We start from the raw sequence: 21,200 nt of genomic DNA, 5'->3' as shown, positions 1-21,200 counted from the left end.
AAACGGTGGTCTTGGTCGATGTTCCCTCTAATTTGTCACGGGTCTGTTACGCACTCACCAACTCACTGCGCGGTTCCTTGGACAACAGTGCTGTACCGACTGAAAAAATAAGATCATCACTTCGGATTTTTTGTACGCAGCTTAGATTTTCTGTGCGCAGAGACCGTGTCAACACTGTACATTTGCGCACGTACGCACTGCGCGGCTTAGAGGGAACATGGACTTGGCCCTCACAGGGCGATGAATCTAAACTCGGGGGACGAATACTTCAAGCCACACTTGCTCGTGCGGGTAATTGCATCACTACCCTTTATATATCCGATTCACAAACGGCGTTACGGGGTTCACGAACGATCCGGAATATCTTGTCCGAAATTTTGTATATTCCAAAAATTTGTTTTTATCTGGATCGTAAGAATTTTTCGGAGCGTCCTAGAAAATTGTCTCGCGTCGCCAAAAGAGTCGCTGACCCCAGTATGAGAACCACTGTTATGGACAGATATCGCAAGCTGAAATCATGCTGGATCCACCCTGTTGTTCTACGAATCAATAGGAAACAATCTTACAAATCGCGTAAAGCTGATATGAACAAACTGTTCTGAAGCATAAACTTGTTTATTTATTGTGTTAGCTGGTCATCGGTACATCTGATACACCCCAGTACACCCCATCCAAGTGCTACACCCTTCTAAAGTTTGGTGCACCCTCAGGTGTGCGATACAACCGGTTAAAATGCCCTGGTCTACATCACAATTTTTCATCACGCGCTTCTTGATATAAAAACCAAAGCCCACGCGCTCATGCTTCACTTAGAATATTGCGGCACATTTAACATAACACCATGTCAACCTATTTGTTTCATTTAACCATTTATGACTCACAATGAGCTGTCTTAAAAGTAGGGTACAAGCTGTAAAATGTCCAATGCCAAATTCATTGATAGCCTTTATATAGGCCGATAACCACTGTATTAATTTCTCTGCTCCCGTCGCTTTAAGCTTAGTTTTGATGTCCCGACACAAACGGTACGTTACTGTAGGTGGCGTTTCAAACTGACGCGTGTACTGATCTGATACCTTGCTTGCTAGTTTCGCATTCCTCAGAGGTCGTTTTCTCTTCTATTATGAAAAATGAACTGAAACTTCCAGAAATGAGCAGCCTATAGCATCCTCTCAATTCGCATTCATTGGGGTCACGACGTCTAGGTTGGTAGGCTGACCCCTGTGCTATAGTTTAATAGGCGCAGCACTGCATAATCAGCGCATGGATATATCCATGAATCAACTGAACCCATTTCACAGGACACCCGCAGCTGAAGTATCTGAAATATGACTGTTCTTGGATAGATGCTTACATTCAAGGTATGCAATATGAAGAATGGCAGATGATTTCAAAGAAGCTATCCCTACGCAAGGAATCTCTGGCCACATTCGTAGGTTCTCGTATTCATCAATTGGTAATTTCTTAACAGAACACACGGCTCCAAACATTCCAATTCAACCTTTACCTTCGATCGAATACCCGACAACGCTAAGCAAACTAAGAGTCTGCCTGTATAACCGAATTGTAAGCAATTATCATTACTATGCTGAAATTAGTAATGTGTCAATCTGCAGCTTTATTTAGCGGTTATAACTTGTCTTACTCAGTGTACTAGCGCACCAAACGGAAATAATGGATCCAATCGACAATTTATAGGTTGGAGTATTGGTTTGTCACGCATCCTCGAAAGCGTTTTAATATTCGATTTCGTCGCCGTAAAGTCACTACACCATATACTCCTACATTAACAAGAAAACGATTGAAAGGAAAGGTCACGCATGTCTTCAGAGGCGATTCAAGCATAGTAAGTGTTGGTACTCAAGTAGAAGTAGAAGTAACGGCGTAAATTTCTACTCAGTTACTTACGAGTGAAGTTATAGCAATTCCCGAGATGTAAAATATGGTCTCAAAAGTATTTAAGTCAGCAGTCGAAAGGAGTCATAGTTTTAGCAGTTAATAGGTAGTGCCTACTGTCTAAATTGCAAGATCCATCTTCACCATTGACGCAAAATTACTTATGACACTACATTTAGGTACAATATCCGAACCTATGCTCAGTAGCGTGATGTATGGAGTATTTCACGCTGTTTTGGTATGAATTTCACTCTTCAAAGTCATGCAAACTTATTACATGCCTATTTATGTTACTAAAATAGTAAGGAGTATTTAGTTTTGCGTAAATACTTATATTAGGACTGGAAATAGTCTAATGCCCAGCCACCTGAGTCCAATTGGTATATTCTACTTGAACCCTCCGAAAAAATTGGAAGTACTGGCTGATCCTCCTCTGCATATATTTCCTTCCAACTCACTAGAGAAACATCAATAAATATGTTCTCTAAGCTATTTTCTTCAAAAGAAAAAACGATTTTAACGAACGCATTTGCCACCAGCCCGTCAGAAGCAACAGAGCTAGCTGTACGAAAGCCCAGATGAAGACTCTCGAATTAGTGGTTTCCGCTATTTCCCGAAATTTCTCTTCCACGCGTCTGTTTGTGTTCTGCATCTCAGTGATCCACTTGATAGCCTTCTTGACTTCGTGCACCCTTTCGCCCATAAGGTAAACCGGATCGTTCATGAGGTGCTCATGTTCTTCCTCGTTGAGATCTTCGTCTTCGTCGTCCTCGTTGCCTTCCTTGTCATTCTTGCCTTCCTTTTCTTCGTCGATACGATTGCGTAGGCGACGGATTTCGTGCACCGAAGCTTTCATTGCTTTCTCGTCTTCGACATCCTCATCTACCATGTACTGAACGTTGAAACGAAAATGAACCATGATGGAATCTGGAAAGAAATGAGTCCGTTATCGATTTATGGCATATCTTCGAGAAGACAGCGTACTGGTGGAACGTCCGGATTCTTGAGCATGGGCTCGATCTCCCACCGGTCAGACCAAAGACCTGATTAGTAATACTGGTAGTTATTACTTCTCCGCCTGTCGCTCAGCATTAACGGAATAGCATAAATGGTGGTGGAAGACTTAGAAATCCTTATTGCTGGGCTATTTCTGCACCTTCCTCGTTCAGCAGCGGATGTAGGCCCACACAGGACCATAGCTGCCGCACCACAAACCCCCCAGTTGAGGGTGAGGGAGTCGAGATGAAAGGAGGCCCAAAATTATTTCGCAATTCCCATAACTTATAGAGTATTTGTCGGAGATTTCGTACAACTCCAAAATTTTCTTCGTGCTACGCGCGATTTGATATAATTATATACTTACTTCTTCAATGTGGGTACCCTCAGCGCCCCCCAAAAAATGCGCATTATTTATACAAAAGGCATTTCATCACTGGCCATTACCGACCCATGACACATCAAGACTTCTGAAGTTTCGCCTTCGAGAAGTGTGTTACCAAATGAAACCTGTGACGAAAATGACCGCTACATGTTTGCCGAAACATGCAATGTATGTATGATTCATTGTCCATACTCCTGCTTTGCTATCTGAAGTCACCACCTTCCTCAGTTTTACCAGCAAATCTGATCACGTGTACTGAGAGAGAATGAAAAATTAATATCAGTATTTGCAATTAGGCTACTACTATTCTAGACAGATTTCAGTCATGAAAATGAAATTTCTCGGCGCTTTGCGCGACTACTGTACCGTACACACATTTGTAGACCCCATATAGCAGGGGTCGGGAACCTCTTTCGGTCGAAGAGCCATATTGATCAAATATTTTTAATTGTAACTACCAAAGAGCCATGCATTTAATTCAAATGTTACGTCACAATTGAAAATGCGTGACGTATTGGCAGCACATATACATGGGATTTGCAGTCTGCGCCATATTTTCTCTGCTCGCATGCCCAGGTGGAGCCGAACATGGTGGTGACAACATCAGTACATACCCACTGCAGCGTGTGACAGCCTAGGCCAGTGAGGTATAAGGAGGTATGTGAGGCAGATTAGATTGTCATTATTTTTACTCCCAAAATCACGGACTTTTCATATTCGTTGTTCGAAAATATAGCGCGAAAGGAGAGACAAAGTCTCACCTGTGATATCGAAACTCGTCGTAAATAGCATGGAATTAATATTAACTGATATTATTCGAATCTAATTGTCGCACTGATTCCCAAAATTCAAATGCCGATCGACTTCTCAAGTATATTCGGCGTAACATAAAGTTGTGCTACACTCCTACATTTTTAAATCTATAACTTACCAATCAAGAACATGGATGTCTATGGCGTTGTTTTGAATTTGAATTTGAAATTGTGGATGTTAGTTCATTTCTCGGCGTGGATCAAGAAGACAATGTATATTTGAATACTGCATTGGTAGACAAGCGTCGCCATGTCTGCTATTATCTTTGATCAATCAATGTATTGTGCAATTCAAGATTTCGAGGCGCGCGATGTCGAATGAATCGAATTCGTGAGCGGGGTTCATCACCGGCACAACCGCAACTTTAATTTTAGGATTTTGAGAAGGGGTATGATGAGCCTTTAACCCTGGATACCCCAATCTCTTGAGCTCTCAAAGACATGTTTATGCTGCTTCGAGAATATAATTTTTCCGGCAGCTAGGAAAATTTCTCAATATTGCAGAAACTCGTTAGTAAATGAAGTTCAAAATTAGGAATTTGTCAAGGAGCCATGTTATACCCAAAAGAACCATATATGGCTCGCGAGCCATAGGTCCCCGACCCCTGCCATATAGCATTAAAAAGTGCTTTACTGCTAGTGGTAAAAAGGCGTGTTGTGAAGGGGATCGATTGAAGGTCGGTTTATGGTCCTATAGGGGCCCGAGACCAACGTTATTTTTATTTTATTCAATATTTTATTATATTTTTTTGGGGGGGGGTGGGGTGGGGGGGGGTGGATGTCGAAGTACTGATTCGGCCCTGGGCCCGCATTTGCACTTGCGCATATGCACAGATCGTGTGTATGTCACATCACGAGTCGGTGTTAATGCCAGAAAAAAAACAAGGACAAAAATAAACAGCGCCCTATTCGTAATCCTATTGTTTGCCCGTAAACCCCTCCTGCAATACACGATTCAATCCGACTTTCTTCGAATAGGTGGACAAATCCTCCTAAACTAAACGAGAACGTATGATAACCCTATCCCAACTAGAAGTAGCGTTTACTTTTAGTGTAGTAGAAATGAAGTGCCTGTAAAGTGCTCAACTAATTAGTTTTTAGAACAGTAGATTTAGTCGAGGTGTCGCTACTTTCGAAATAGCAAGACGCAAAGTGATGGCGTGACAAATGGGTTTAATCTTCGAAAATATATTCAGCAGCCAGTGTAATCACTGATCAGAGTTGAACAACTAGAACATTGAACGCTGATCAGACTTGAACAACAGATTTTCTAGAATAGATTCGAATTAGAATTATAGCTACACTATGGGCGGAGACCAATTTCTCTGCTGAGTAGCGATTCTCTACTCAGCAGCGAATTTTTTACTCAACTTATACTCACACTCAAATGCGTTCGAATCGGCACTCAAATCTAAGTCAGCGGACCACCAGACTTCAGTGTCAATTTTTGCGCTGGAGCAGCCAAACTGTAGGCATTTTAGTCAACAGTCGCTGCGGGGTTCGCCAAATACCACAGTACCGGACACCGGTACGGTATAGTAGGCCTACTCGGTAATGAAGTACTCTATTGCTTTCTGCTGAACGGATGAAATCAGTGGCGCCTGCTGTACCATTTCGGTTTCTTGTACGGTATCTCGATTTACCGGAATGCTAACTTCTGCTGCTGTATGAATTCGTTAGCGTCAAGTTCCGTTGAGTGAATGAGTGAGCTGACGCTTGGGTGGATTTTGTTCCATAAAATTTTATTATGCATACCGAAAGTCATGTCAAATGCCATTTGAAATTTATAGATACAGAAATGTCGACAAAGGATGATCGTCAAGCAAAATCGCAAGTTTTGGGCTGCTGCCAGCAATTGAATTTATCGCTACCGGCACTTAACGAATGCTCAGAGCCGTAACAGCACTTCGTCAGCCCCCCAAAAAAACTTTGGTCTTGGGACCCCCATAGGGTTATAGGTCGAACTTCTGGGGGGCGAAGCCCTGCTCACGTAATCAGATTTGCCGGTAAAGCTGAGTGAGGTGTGTTTGAAAAGGTGGTAGGACCACTCAATAATAATTAAACATCTTCAGGCGTATACCCGTTGGCAGGAACGAAACAGTACCTCGTCAGGCCCCAAAAACGTTGGTCTTGGGCTTCCATAGGGTGTAAAACGACCCCCACTCACGTTGTTCGCGTTTGTCACGAAATCATCTGTACTGTATTGTGAGGCAGCGCGAGGCGCGAAAATTTTCGATAATTTATGATAAAATCGGTCAATCAGATCGGCGATTGCATATATAATATGCTATCAATTCATTGTCCTCTCTACTCACGTAATTAGATTTACCGGTAGAGCTGAGTGAAGTGTATTGAAAACGGGAGGGCCCGTAAATAATAATTAAACATCTTCGGGCGGGCGGACCCGTTGATATGACTTCGTTACATGATGTCATTTCATGAATTCCAATCTGCTATATCAAAAAAATAGAATCGCCGAAACGTAGGCTTCTAAACTAAGAGACTCACACCATTTCAAATTTGTATTTCTTCACTGGCATAAAATTTTTCCCAGCGGGAAGGTATTTGTCTTGTGAGGTTCAGATTGCAAAGACATGAACATTCGGCGCCAGTCATTTAGGCGCCTATGGACAAATAAACCTTTATGTAGGCCTATTTTGTATATATAACGAAGTCATCGGTCAGCATACGGGCATAGACCTTTTCGGCCAAGGTTTTCTCGCTGCCGATCGTTCTGGCACACTTCTTGGAGTCGCATGTTATATGGCCTAAAACTTGATTGTATGACTTGGTGGGTCGTGACGCGGTAATGGCCCAATACTCAATAATAAAGATAACTGGCTGCTTGTTTTCACAAATTTTCAAAAAATACTTAATGATTTATGCTAATTCACGAAATAGTTTTGGGCCCCCTTCGAGCTCGCCCCCCCTCAATTGGGGGATTTGGGGTGCGGCAGTTACGGTGCTGCGAATTCTCCTCTCAAATTAAGAAGATGCAGCATTTTGAACTTGAACTGATAGAGTTCTTGTTGATATCCGTGTTGGGATGGAGTCACTATACCTTCAGGCCTTTCAACATACAGACGAGACTCCCCGTCAACAGACCAGCAATAAGCTTTTGGAAACAAGAAATGCTGAATATATCAGAAAGAAAATGTAGGGTGGATATGGCAAGGTTTAATGATAGAGGAGCTAAGTGATTCGTGCATGGACGAGCTACGATTGGAAAGAAATCCCGAAGAAATGTCAATTTTCAATTTATTTACACGATATCGACGCATTCTTTTGTTCTTAGAGGCCTGCACTTACAGTATTGTGGCTTGTTGTGAAACTTTATGTTTGGAAATTTCGAATGGGTTCGTGGCGTCTTGCGAACATACTTCTGTGGGGCAATGGAACGTTTTGGGTATCTTCAAGGATTTCTAATATTTCCAATGGGCCATCTTCAAAGGGTATGGATGAGGTAAATCAGTGAGATCGACGTATACGTAAGGAAGTTTTGTGACGAAATAACGAGGAAAACGTCTCGTTGTCATGACAAAATTGTTCACGCGTGTCTGGCTCAAGGCTAAAAAATCTGGCAACACAACTTCGGAAAATGACGCCTGGAAATCGATACTCGACTGAGTTGAGAGAATGGGGGAGTTCCACTTCATTTTGAACACGCGGAGGCGATAAAGATAACTCGACCCAAATCTGTTTTGTTGCTATATGCTTTACCATGAGATTGGGCTAAACAGGGACCCAATTTCATCCCTTGAGGTACGACGAGGATGGTGAAAGTATCCAGATCTATATAAATTATCCATATGGATATCAAATAGCTGTTAGCCGACGAAAATGATGATATTTCTTGGCGTCTTGTCCTCGTGATGGACATTAACATCCAGGCAACTTACTATGCTGTTAATTTTTTAGAGTCATATGATATGGCTGTTGTTATATTACTCATTGCGTAAGGACGACAGTCATTTGATATCAAAAGATGCATCAATTAGAACCAGAAAGTTTTCGGGAGGATGGTTCCGTTTACGAAGAAGAGGTATATGGAGGATGCCTAGTCCTGGAAAAGTCTGTAGAATATCAGTTCACCAACATGATTTATCCTGCATTCCCTGCAGTAAATCGGTTCACCCATCAGTGTTGTGTGGCAAGAAGAATGATGTAATGGAGCTGTGAGGTCCTACAACATATAAAAATCATGCGTTTGAATTGCGCTGAAGCTGATGAAACTTCAATTGAGGCAGCCTCGTCTGTTTTGAATGAAAGAGGTTGCAGAAGAGACGTCAGTGTCAAAAGCTGTTGCATAAGAATAAACTGTAGAGTCAGCAGTCACGGCATCTTATTCTGACAATTCAACAATTTGGAAAAAGGAATAGCTGAATCTATAGTGTGTCACCCGTTATCGAAAGAAGCATATTTGATAGTTGGTAGTGAAAAGCAACCATTATTCCGATGATAAATCCATTGAATATTGTACCGGTATACTTTTTTCAAGTACAGTCACTTCAACTTCTTTGACATTCTGGTACGTTGCCTACCGTATGGATTGAATTACAGCTGTTGGACATCGAACCCAGAAGAGTATCAGTGAAGATGAGTAAATCCAGTGATGATTTTGAGCCTGGGTGGAATTGGTGACAAGTTTACACATAACTTTGCTTCATTCTTGATTATTCCATGCAAGTACACCTTCTGTCATGCGCAACTTATTGGCGAAACCAAAGTTTCCGGTCTGGATTACGAGCTCTCTATTGCGTTCATGATATCCATGAACACTGTCGGATATTGAAAGGATGGCATCATTTTTGTACTTCCAACTGAAAGACTTGGAAATTAGGTTTAGTTGTAAGACAGTGACGCAAACGATCTCATATGACTTCAACAAAACAGGACTATTGTTGTCGGTTGCTTACTACCTGGACTCTTATTATATGTATCTGATACATATTATATTGATAGCGCAATGACATTTGCTAAAAGCTTCAAGATTTTCAAGTTCAAACTTGATGATCAAGAATGACTAAGGCTCACAAGCTTATTTTTGTGTTTTACAATCTGCAATTTCATATTAGAAGAGCTTCGTGGAGGTACAGAACTTCAATATACAATTAAATAGTATATTCATATTGAAATGAACCCGAATATTTTCGGCTGACACTCGTCAGGGGTAATCGTCAGCAACTAGTAGAGAATTGGAAAGAACATTGTATATCAACAATCGTTGAATATTCTTGGATATGGTGATGCTATTTGTGTCAGTTGGGTTTACACCGTAGTATTTTGCTTTGTGTCTTAATGCAGACCCATACATGGGTTTCTCAAATAGCAGGTTGACATTCCGTTTTCCTTAAAATTATGTGATAGTGTAATAAATGAGCATGTGTAATAAGTTTCTTAGAATTTTATTATACAAAATTTATGTTCTTACCATACAATTTATTTTCGGGGTCGGGCAAAAAATATTCGAGAACCACTGCTTTATAGACTATATACGTTTTGCGACTTCATTTTATAACTGTTCCATTTTATTCAACAAGATAACTACAACAATACAACTGGTTCATCGTTTATTGTCAATCATCAGAGAGGATGAGATCTAATTGGTATTATTAGTATTTTATTATTTGAATATACCAACAGCAACGGATAGTGATGAGATTAAAGGATAGGACTCGGGTATTGAAATGACATGAATATATGTAGAAAGGGTTTGTGTTGAATCCAGTCCAACCTGATTTAGTATTGGCCGCTAAATGGAGAAAATAATAATGATAGAACCATTGCATGCAGTTGGTGATAAGGATATAATCATAATTTCAGCACTTATCACGAGGACAAGACGCCAAGAAATAGCATCATTTTCGTCGGCTAACAGCTATTTGATATCCATATGGATGATTTATATTGATATGGATACTTTCACCATCCTCGTTGTACGTCAAGACACGAAATTAGGTCCATGTTTAGCCCAGTCCCATAGTAAAGCATATAGCAACAAAACAGATTTGGGTCGAGTTATCTTTATCGCCACCGCGTGTCAAAAATGAAGTGGAACTCCCCCATTGGCGCGCACTCAACGTTGAGTATCGATCGATACTTAGTTGAGTGGAGATACGCATTTAAGCATTACTTAGTTGAGGAGGAGAATTGGGCTCCACCCTCTATTTTTCAAATTAGATTCGAATCAGAATTACTGAATTTGGAATAAAAACTGGAAATAAAACTAAATTCTGAATTTGATAGGAATAAAACAAATTCCAAGTTCAGGTTATATCAATTGAGAGTGTCGTTATCGTTACATGCACGAGAGTTACCATGGATTACTAATCCACGGATAGAAGCGCATATGAACTCGTCACACTTGAAAACACAGAGTTTTACTGCTGAGCCGGCTGAAAGCAGCATGATTGGTATTTCTCTTGCAGGCGACCCGAGCGCTCAGATGTAATAATGGCATCAATCGGAAGCAAGTGTCGCACTGATTCCGAAGATGGAAATTAGTCTGGTCAGGGCAATGGAACCACTCCGAAGTAGCCTTCAAAACCGATTGTTCCAAACAGTAGAGCCGGCAACACACAATGACCTAAGTATTGGATAATTTAGTCGATCGATTGTTCTGAACAATGCCAATTTTCAGACTTTGACGGCTATTTTAGGGTGCTTCCATTACAAGACTTTAATTTATATTTTCGGAATCACTGCGACAGTAGCTCTCGAATAATAATGTATTATTAAATTTGAACGCTCGAGTCGCCAGCTTTAACACTACCGATTATGATGGTTTTAGCCGGATCAGCAGTATAGGCCTACCTCTCTGGGTAATCAAGTGTGATGACTAAGTGGCGTAATGCGTATTTATCTGTGGGTTAGAGATTGTAGAGGTAAATATGTCTGTACGCCAAGCTTGGATCGTTTCGTACTCTACCAGCGGTTGTCAAAGTTTTTGCGACCCCCGTCTCTTGATACTAGTGAAATTATCGCCCCTCGCCATTTTCGTCGTAGCGAGCAATCAGAATGTTTGCAATCCCAACGCATTAATTGGTCGCATGGAAGGTGTTATGGCTGTTAATATACTTCTCAAATATGGAATGGTAGCATAGCAATGAAACATAATCTTGTGCAATGGTAGCACGTAGTTCCTCGCTATTATAGCGATTTTGGTGCCTTGCCTAATCACTTCTATTACACCATTCGACCTTAGTTCAAATGTAGCCTACATGATCATAAGATATATCAAGAACCAATGGACAGCTACATGCATTCACCGGTGGCACTAATCAGACGATGTCGCTGGTTGAAGTATAAGGTCCTGTATCAGTCAAAATCTAGCATCAGTGAGTGGATGGTACGATGGGAATATGACATTAAAGATCGATCTATAATTGGGACTATTGCCATTGTGTAAACTTGGAAGTTTTATCACAAATACGTTCAAGAAACGTCATACCCCTCTGGGGCTCCGCGCCTCCCCTCTGATGCTTTTACGCCCCCCGTTTGAGAACCACGGCACTATACAGCTCTTATGTAACATTTTCAGGAAAACCATAAATTACATCAGAATGAAGATTAGAGCATAGGAATATTTCACGAATTCGATAAGAACTATATCATCGGCATTTCGCAGCTCATCAATTTTCCAACATCAGAGTGTATGCTGTTTATATATTTCCGTGAGACTAAGAGCAATTCTACAGCAACACGTTTACTACCTGAAGCGTACATGGCCCATTTCGACGAGTTGGTACCGACACACATCGCATATTCTCCCGGTTCGCTGGTGCGGAAACTAGCCACAGACTGACTGCCATACTCCTTCATCAGCATGACTTTGTTCTCCGGCCCTAGCACCGTTATTTGCAGTCCGGTCGCGGTGGTCGCTTTGTGTAAGGTAGCGTTGAATTCGAACTTCATCATGACGTCGTCTTCGTATTCGTCGTAAAAGCAACGACGCTCTTTCTCGCCCAGAATGAAAAATAGCGAGACGACTTGTTGAACTAGCAGCGTCAGTACGAGAAGGCCTACGAAGTAATTCATTATTCTTATGGCCTAAATATATGTGGTAAAAGCAGACCATTTTACTACTAGAGAGAGTTAAATTAAAAGTACCACTCTAAATAGCAACTTAATTAGAAATAGAAACAGCAATTTCGAAGAAATTTCGTAAATACATCACGTGGAGCAGGGTCGGGCAACTTCTCCATTAGGCGGGTCTGATGTGGGAAATGTAGGTACCTAATTGGCTGGCCGGATTCGTACATCGATACTTTAACTTGGATTTATCTATTTATACACGAAGATATGGTATTTAATGTAAACCTTAAGATTAAAGCATAGAGACCCAAAGCACTATTTAATTTAATTCATTTGTTGACCTAATGCCACTCAATAGGTGTTGAAGTCAATGAGAAATCTGTGGTCAATCATAGTTATCAACAAGTTCTCTGAACTCTGGCTGTACGTCGGACGTATGGAAACCCTTAGTAAAAACTGCACGTAAATATCAGTTAGATTGGAACTCAGCTTTGACTTGGTAATGTTCATGTTCGAAAATGGTTACTCGCGAATGTATGTTGACCCGAACATAACTGGTATAGTTTTGTGACCATCTTTACCAGGTTGGCAAATTTGAATCAATTCAGTGACGCTCAAACGCACAACACAAATAAAACAAAGAACGAACTAACGAATAACTTATAATCACTATAATTTAACGTAGCAAGCAAATAGGGGGGATTGCGGCAGACTGTGACCACGGGCCAAATTATCATGTAAGACCGGAAACTTTCTGCGGGCCGTGTGTTTCACGCTGCGGACGTAGATGAAGAAAAGAGATATTATGTCGCTGGTTCTCATAATTTTATTATTTAATCGAAGACATAGGTGCAATTTTCTAAAATATTTTCAATCACCGCGATGCAGTGTATATTTCGCACAGTTTTCATGTCAATTTTGCTTGTGAAATGGATGCAAATATATTCAGATATGATATTCTACAATAAAGCATCCAAGGTGTGAAAACTGAGTATCCTAGCCTTAACCCTTTTAATGGGGGGGGGGTCACTGGTGACCCAAGTTCAAGTTCATCTCTCGATTTCTCCAAATATATATGTCGTAGCGGACTGCTTTTGGTTTCTATGGAAAGCCTGCTATCTTCTGATTTATATGATACCTAATTTGAAGGTATGGGGCATGACAATTTTCGAATACCGACGATCTTACATGAAGAGTTCGGCTGAAAATACCCATGTCTAAAATTTCCAGATATTTTCCGAGTGGGAAATATAGTCAGAAATTCTGCCAGAACATTAGAAGTCGACTTGTACGGTGTTGTATTGTATTTATTGAACAATTTTTGGCGCTTATCGCCGATAAGGTCATTTGCGCCCGATCATGAATATTGTCCGCTTTGCTTGGCCTTTGCTTGTAGTACGATTTCTCAGGACGACTTGCAGTCACACTCTCATTCACGTCTTTCACGCGCGTCCTCGTCAGGGTCAGTTGCAGCCGATTTTCGTAAGCTCGACTTTACTTGCTTCGTCTGGGCTTTTCGTACGACACTGCATATGCAGTGAGGTCAGCGATGAGGAGCCCAGATAAACCCCCGACACATAGAAACATGGCAGAGGCGAGACTCGAACCAGCAACCATTGGTGTCGTGACTGCAGTGTTTTACCAACTGCGCCATCCGCTTCCCCGACTTGTACGGTATTCTGTGTAATTTATCACCGTTTCGAACATCGAACCTTGTTCTGGGGAGTTTTGTGAGTTTTTTTTTTAATTGTGGTCACGCTTCGGTGATTTTCAAGAAGATAGTCAAGTTCAAGTCCAAGTTCGCGACGGAATATGAGACATAAACTGGTTTACTATGCCTGCAAATGGTGGGATATGACAGGAGAAAGTATACCACGTTGTTTCATGCCATTAACTGGGCGGTAGGCGTCTGATTCGGTATTAATCTTGAACTTGACCATTATGACCACTCACTGACCACGCCAATATGTAAATTTTTCATGTATTTTTGATTTTTCGATATCTGGCGAGCCGCGTGGCTTACGGTCATGGTTGACGGCTTGTTTGAAACCAGGCAACGGTGGCTACGCACTGAGGCATCATTTTTGACTCTCTGACGCTACCCTGGGGGTCAGTCTGGAAAAATGAGAGAGAGAAAGAGATTTTTCAGAAAAAAAGTTTGTTTATTTAGTCTTATAAAAAACCCTACACATGGCACGGGGTGTCGATCGAGGGCGGAAACGGTACAAGGGTATACTCCGGCCACTTTTAAACTGGAACAGCTCAGATTGAAGTCGTGGTGAGGTCACGGTATGAATTTGAAAAGTGATGGTCAGTTCTGCAAAAACTGACCGACCCCCCATTAAAAGGGGTAAAACTGAATAAAGTAGTCGTCTAAAAACGGAGTTATATGAGTTTTTCGTTGATAATTCTCGGATTATCCTTGATTGGTGGAAATATCCGAGCACTATCAACGAAAAACTCAAATAACTCCGCTTCTACCAGTTAGATTTGAGTTACATTTGTTTAGCATCGTCTTTGAAGACAACGCAACAATTTCATGGGGTTGACAGAAAAATTTGAATTTTTTCTCAATCTTCTCTAATAAATTAAAAATTGTAATTGACTCTGCGGCGGCTTATACTTGCTAGAATTGAACCTAATTCGGTGTACAGCGTTTTTCAGGGTAACCTGACAATTTAGGCAGTGAATGGCTGGAATCCGAAAAAACGGTATTTTTGAACTGCCCTAATAGTCACCTCCATTTAACTGCTAAAACCATGTGAACCTTCGACTATGTGACGCTAGAGCAGGGACGGACAACTTCTCCAGTTGGTGGGCCGGATATGGGAAAATGAAGGACTTGGCTGGCCGGATTCCTGAATCGATACATTAATCGCGTATTTATCCACCTATATAAGAAATGAATCATATTTAATGTTAATTTTAGGCGTAAAGCATAGCGACCCAGGAACAGTATATTCAATGCATTTATTAGCACAATGTACTTGAGGAGCTGTTGAAGTCAGTGAGACATCTGTGGTCGACCAAAGTTGTTAACAAGTTCTTTGAAATCTACCTGCATGATGGACGGGCAACCCTTAGTAAAGACTGCTCGTGAACATAAGTTAGAGATTGGAGCGCCGCTTTGTCTTGTTAATGTTAATGGCCGAAACATATGCGCGCAAATGCATGTAGGTTCGTGCCTCGGGTCACATAATGTAAGACTGGCAGCGGTCCACGGCCCGCTCAAAATCACTCGCCGGCCGTATGTAGCCCGCCCCTGCGCTAGAGGTACCTATGTCAAAATATTTAAGATATTACAGATTGGCAGACAAGCTTTCACATGATGATTACTTTTCAAGTGGCGAACGTTGTCGAGGAAGGACGTTCTATGCTACGACATCGACAAGGTATCCACGTCTCGAAACCAAGTCTATAGACGTTTATTTGTAGATAAATCAGTAGTGATCGTTGAGATCGCTCGTCAACAAATATAGCGTCCGATGCCCAGCGGAAGCGGCGCACAAAAGCGCTCCGTTAGCGACCACTTGCACCAGCGTCCACAGAGATAGCCAGTGATACTGTAGTCACCGACGTCACTTTGACGGCAGTTGTTAAGCGATACCGAAACCCTTACGTCAGTATAATCCAATTACAATTTATTTTTTCATGTGTGACACGAGGTATCGCCGAGACGGTTCAGCACTGACTGCACAGATGTGAAGAAAGAATACTTCAATGTTCAAGCTGTACAATATACATATAGTATTTCCTGTATCTACTTAAGTTGCGATGTCAGAATATTAAATCCAACGGTACAATCATTTCATGTGACTCTTACATAATGTACAATAATTTCAAGGTCGGAAATTTTAAACCGACTCCAAACATTAATGCACGTACTGCTCTAAATCCTCAATACATTACGATTCATTGCAGTGGTGCCGTATACTTCGATAGGAAGTTGAATTGACGATAAATTGTGATTATGGCTATTTTTATATTACAATAATACGACCTTCCAAGGTACCGTAAATCTACATCAACTAAACTTCTGAACGAGTTTAATGCACACCCCTTTCAACGGCCTACGGCCCTGCTGGAATAATTGATCACATCAGCACTAACTTCAAGTTAATATATAATCGAAATTATTTTTGTTGCCGTTAGCCGTAGGTTGTCGTAGCCAGGGGATAAAAGCCTTCGTTTCCCCTCCCATTTTCGACTTGTAGATTGTGACTCCATACGTGCCATTACGTCCCACCAGAGTCGGATGAAAAACGAAAGGTAGCCTACGTATAATTTGATAATATGAATATATTTTTGAGCGAATAACATAACAAATACACTCAAATTTCCACTAGTTCTACAATATTCCAAATAGATCTGTGGCCCACCTCAAATGCTCCTGTGGCCCACCCATCGAGAACCCCTGTATTAGATACACGGATTTACTTATCAGTGGCGGAATTTGTTTTCCTCATCGGCAAAGATTTGTAACCGCAACAAATTTCGATACTGTTATAGACCTTATGTAAAAGGCCATAGTAACCGACCATCAAATTACTATATTAACAACAACATGATGATCAGGCATACATAGATATCTAGATATCCCTGATAATGACTAACACTCAGCAGGCCTAATGAACATTTACTGTTATTGAGCTGACTGGTCTACATTTCGAGCTCCTTCAATACATTGTATTCAAATTCTGAGCATTTTATCGTATTGTAGTCAGAGATGGATTGCTTCCCGATATCTTGCTCGCGCATAGCAAACATGTAGAATCATACATTCAAGAAGTGATAAGTTGCACGTTAATGCAATGCTGCTGTCGAATGCCTCCACTCGAAAATGTACACTTGCAGGCCGTGAGCTCTTCTACCATTACGACAGGAGCACAACTCCACCGACGTAAGATGATAACATCAAACTAGACAACTAATCCAAAGCTAGATTTACAAAGCTCTTTAGTCTGAACAGAATTGCATTACCTGTCACAAGTGGCTTATACACGATGCGATATCTACTACATATTCTACATTCATATCATGCAGCCATCTGCTTAGCCTACCTAACGCTGTCGCTTGCTGCTCAATATTTTACAATGAGTGGTATGAACAATAGGGAAGCGTAGTTCGACGTCGGAAATTGGCTAGCACGCGGAACCGATTATCTGCAAGACGGTAGATATTCGAGCATATGGACATGCAAGTGGTTGGCTATATAGTATATACCAGGATTGATATATCATGGCGCATTTTAGATTCGCCGTGGATTTCTGCTTCCATTGCCCCTAATTAGTATTTAAAAACGATATCCCATCGAGATTTAGGTAGTTATTGCCTGTGAGCAATGTTCCATCTAAGCTGCGCACGTGCGCACATGTGCAGTGCTGAGATGGTCTCTGCGCACAGAAAATCCAAGTTGCGCACAAAAAATCTGATGTGATGGCCTCTTTTTTTATTCCTTACGCAATGTTGTCTAAGGGTCTGCGCAGTGAGTTGGTGAGTGTGTGCAGACTCGACAAAAATTAGAGGGAACATTTCCTGTGAGGTATTCGGGAACCATGAAATACATGCCATAAGCTACAGATATTAGGATAGCGGATTTTCGGAATAAGAGTAAAGACCGGCTGGTTTACCGACATTTTGAATATTGACTTTGACACAGTAAAGCAGGGGAGGCCAACCATTTCGGACAATGGGGCTACATGAGATTTACGGATCATTGCGCGAGCCACTTGAATGCTGATAAGTGATAACCTTTTTTTAGAAGTCCGACAGGAGCGAACCGGAGTAGGTAACCGTGATAACAAAACGCATCAAAATCGATAACAATTTTGTCATGAAAATTTCATGCGTACACATGTCATAAACTCGCAAAGCGGGAGAATTTGTCAAAGTTAATGAACGAATTCGTTCAATAATATCGTCACTTACATATATTGCGGGTCACCTCTGTATACCGCTCGGCTCATTTGATAGAGGTACTCGGCTTTTGGACATATAAATATCGATGAATTCGGCGAAGATGCGTCAATCATTTTACGCAGAGGTTTCATTTGCCGACCATCTGTCTGCGAGCTCACATGCCATTCTCTAAATTGGGCGTATTTTAATTTTCAGGATGGGGTACAAATACTAAAAGCATGAAATTGAGTGACTATGAATCGTGCCAAGTGCTAAGAAAAACATCAAGTCAAATAAATCTCCCACGGAGTATTCTACTTTATCGTCATTTACAAAGATCTACGGCAATTGTGGCTGGCCCCTGGCTATGACAATTCGTCGGAACTGATAATTTAGTCATCACCATCCCGAATTTTGCGGACAGACTAATCAAATTTCTGGTTGACCTTGCAAGATCCCAATAAATTACCCCGGTAACCTTTTTGTTTTAAATATACCTAAATTCTAGTATTACCTTTTCACGAGCATTACCAGGATAGCATGGAGGAATGGTGTAAGACTAAGAGAGCCTTACCAGGCTATTTCTGCGCCTTATTGTCCAGAGGCAGATGCACATCATGCACTCATGTTATACATATGCACAAATTGTGTGTATGTGATATCTGATATCATGAGACGGTGTATATGCCGCAAAAACACAAGGAGAAAATAAACAACGCTCTATTTCTATTCCTTTGTATCGCAAAATGCCGTTTAGCTGATTCCATCTTGAGCTATGATGGAAATCGTTGACATACAGTGTCACACCCAATGCTTGCGAGCATGTAGATTACACCATCCTTATTATTATTATATGATCAAAATAGTGGTTGCAAAATTTCTTCTCGGTACCAGATCCTTGAAGCCTCAATGCGAGGTAGCATATCTTCCGCTACATGCAACAGAATGCTGGACCCACGCTAATGGCAAGGCCATTTCCGCACAACAATATCACAGTATTGTCTCACAGCCCAAGGACATATAATACTGTAAGTAAATTTAAAAGAATTTATATGAATAAATGTGACAGGCATCAGTTACCTCGTGGTCATAAAAAGTAGCCTACGTATTTAAACCCTTGAAATCGCTCTTACTGATAAGGCTTCCTTATAATTGGTACTCGAATCATCCAAATACTCGATCATCCCCAGCTCTAATTGTAAAATTAATCTGTATTCTATTATTCTTCCGTCGCTCAAACGCCACACTATCAAACGTAGATCCACAGGATGTAATTGCAAATTAGGCTCTAATAGGGGCAATGTTTCCCCCCGTAACAGTACGGGTACGGTCTTTGCTTTCAAAAATGCACGCGAAGACGGCTTATTCTGCATATGACGTGGGAAAGGTCAACTCGACGAAAGTAGACGCGAAAACTGGTTTTCCGAAAACATTCCATCTCTTTTTCGAATCCGTAAATATGAGGGGGCGATGAGTCTCAACGGGTTGGAACCACTGGTTTAGAGCAAATTATGGTATACATCGAAAGCATAGCAATCATCACTATGGCTAGAAGCTAGCAGCTAGCTAACAGCTAGCAAAAAATGATGACTAGGGCTATTTTTTGGCATGTCAAAAAAGTCAAAATTTTGTCAAAATTGGTTCCAAAGTCAACATTTTCATGCCACCTGCAGTTCGTTTGTATCGTAAATGCCGGTGTTTGGCCGCAGCCGAACAAATTTATTACAATGTAATTTGGTTTAGGGCAGGGGTCACCAACACGCGGCCCGCGAGGTCATATTTTGCGGCCCGCGACTTGATTTGAAATTTCGGAAGGAAGCTAAGAAAACCATTTTGAAATGCTGAAATTGACTACAGTTTCAACACACTGTTGTTGTTGTTGTTGTTGTTTCAAAATACGGCTATTCTCCGGTGCCCAACATCATTATTCGTCACTAGCTTCGGCTTTGTCGATGTCAACAGCATTCCATCGAGGGAGAATGACCAACTGATATGAATGAGCTGGGCCTATTGCGTTGACGTGCAATGGCCCAGACACTGCCAAGACCGAAACGTTTGGAAACCGGCATAGGGCAGTGGCTCTCAAACAGAGGGGCGCGCCCCTCTTGTGGGGTGTGAAAGCATCTGAAGGGGGCGCGAAGCTGTGGTCAAGTGAAAAAAATTTTCGCGCTTTGCGCGATTTACGTCAAATTCAAATTTAGTATATAGTCCGGAATTCATATAGTAGAATTCTCTCATCAATTAACAATCATAACCTTCCATGCCATCAAACTATCCGCTGAGATTGCTAGCATTCTGGTTGCATCTTGTGATATGACGGTAACGGGGCAGCGAGATTTCTCAGTATCATAAAGAGGGCGTGTATAAAAAAGTTTAAGAACCAGTGGGCTTAGGGCTTCCCCGCAAGGTCAAGCTTAACGTGGAGATGGTCTTTCAGCTAGTAACGTATCTCGCTAGCCCCAATATCGATAACTTGGTCGCTGAAAAGCGTTTCCAGGTATCGTGCACAGCTCAGAGCTCATAATAAAATGAACTTGATAATAATGATTTTTGTTGTATTTGTATTCCTTTATTAAAAATATTACTTCTTTTGTGGTCACTATGCGCATTGTCTATGTTAGGTAGCACGGCATTGTACTGACGTTGAGTTTTTAAACGTTGTTGCGTAGTTTATATCGATACTGAATACTGGCGACCCGCGGCCGCTACGAAATTTGAAAAGTGGCCCGCGACCTATTTTGAGTTGGCGACCCCTGGTTTAGGGTATAGGTATAGAATTACAAATTTTCAAGATCGACGTCAGCTTGTACCCTGTTTTATAGGCCTACCGTTGTAGACGGCCCGTTGTCCGCTCATTGTGTAGCCTATCATAAATGGTCAAATGAAACAAATAGGTTGACATGTTATTATGCTCGACGTACCGCAATATCCTAAATGAAGCAAGACTGCGTGGGCATTGTTCTTATATCAAGAAACGCATGGTGAGGAACTCTTATGCAGACCACATTGTCAGAATGGAGCAACACGGAGCGTCACCAGCAGTGTACTCAAAACTTCATTGTTGCCAGCCAACAACTGCTGCTGTTGAACTTTCTCTCTCCATTCTTGGTAAGCTAGTTAGTAAGGACAGACGCTTTCTTTTGTTGTACTACAACAAATTTTAATTATTTTTACCACAA

General features: G+C 41.3%; 1 protein-coding gene and 1 long non-coding RNA gene across 2 annotated transcripts in view; both read right to left on the bottom strand.

Annotated features, from left to right (window-relative positions):
* Positions 1–21,200, bottom strand: part of LOC145436951 (uncharacterized) — a 300,821-nt gene that overhangs the window by 219,181 nt on the left and 60,440 nt on the right. The window lies entirely within an intron of this gene.
* Positions 2,320–12,177, bottom strand: LOC145436942 (transmembrane emp24 domain-containing protein 4-like). Its single transcript, XM_080314133.1, has 2 exons — positions 11,802–12,177; positions 2,320–2,823 (listed from the first exon to the last, which is right to left on the bottom strand). Exons 1-2 carry the CDS (start codon positions 12,124–12,126, stop codon positions 2,381–2,383), a joined length of 768 nt encoding a protein of 255 aa, XP_080170259.1. The 5' UTR covers positions 12,127–12,177; the 3' UTR covers positions 2,320–2,380.

This window comes from Botryllus schlosseri, chromosome 4, assembly GCF_051294905.1.
Source record: "Botryllus schlosseri isolate E-star chromosome 4, Bs_hap1, whole genome shotgun sequence".
NCBI lineage: Eukaryota > Metazoa > Chordata > Ascidiacea > Stolidobranchia > Styelidae > Botryllus > Botryllus schlosseri.
Note: the sequence above shows the minus strand (reverse complement) of the source record. Positions and strands in the feature narration are given on the sequence as shown.

Coding starts and splice junctions, on each gene's coding strand:
- LOC145436942 (XM_080314133.1), bottom strand. CDS start 12,126: ATGAATTACTTCGTAGGCCTTCTCGTACTGACGCTGCTAGTTCAACAA. Junction 2,824..11,801: donor ATGGGCCATGTACGCTTCAG/GTAGTAAACGTG, acceptor ATTTCTTTCCAG/ATTCCATCATGGTTCATTTT.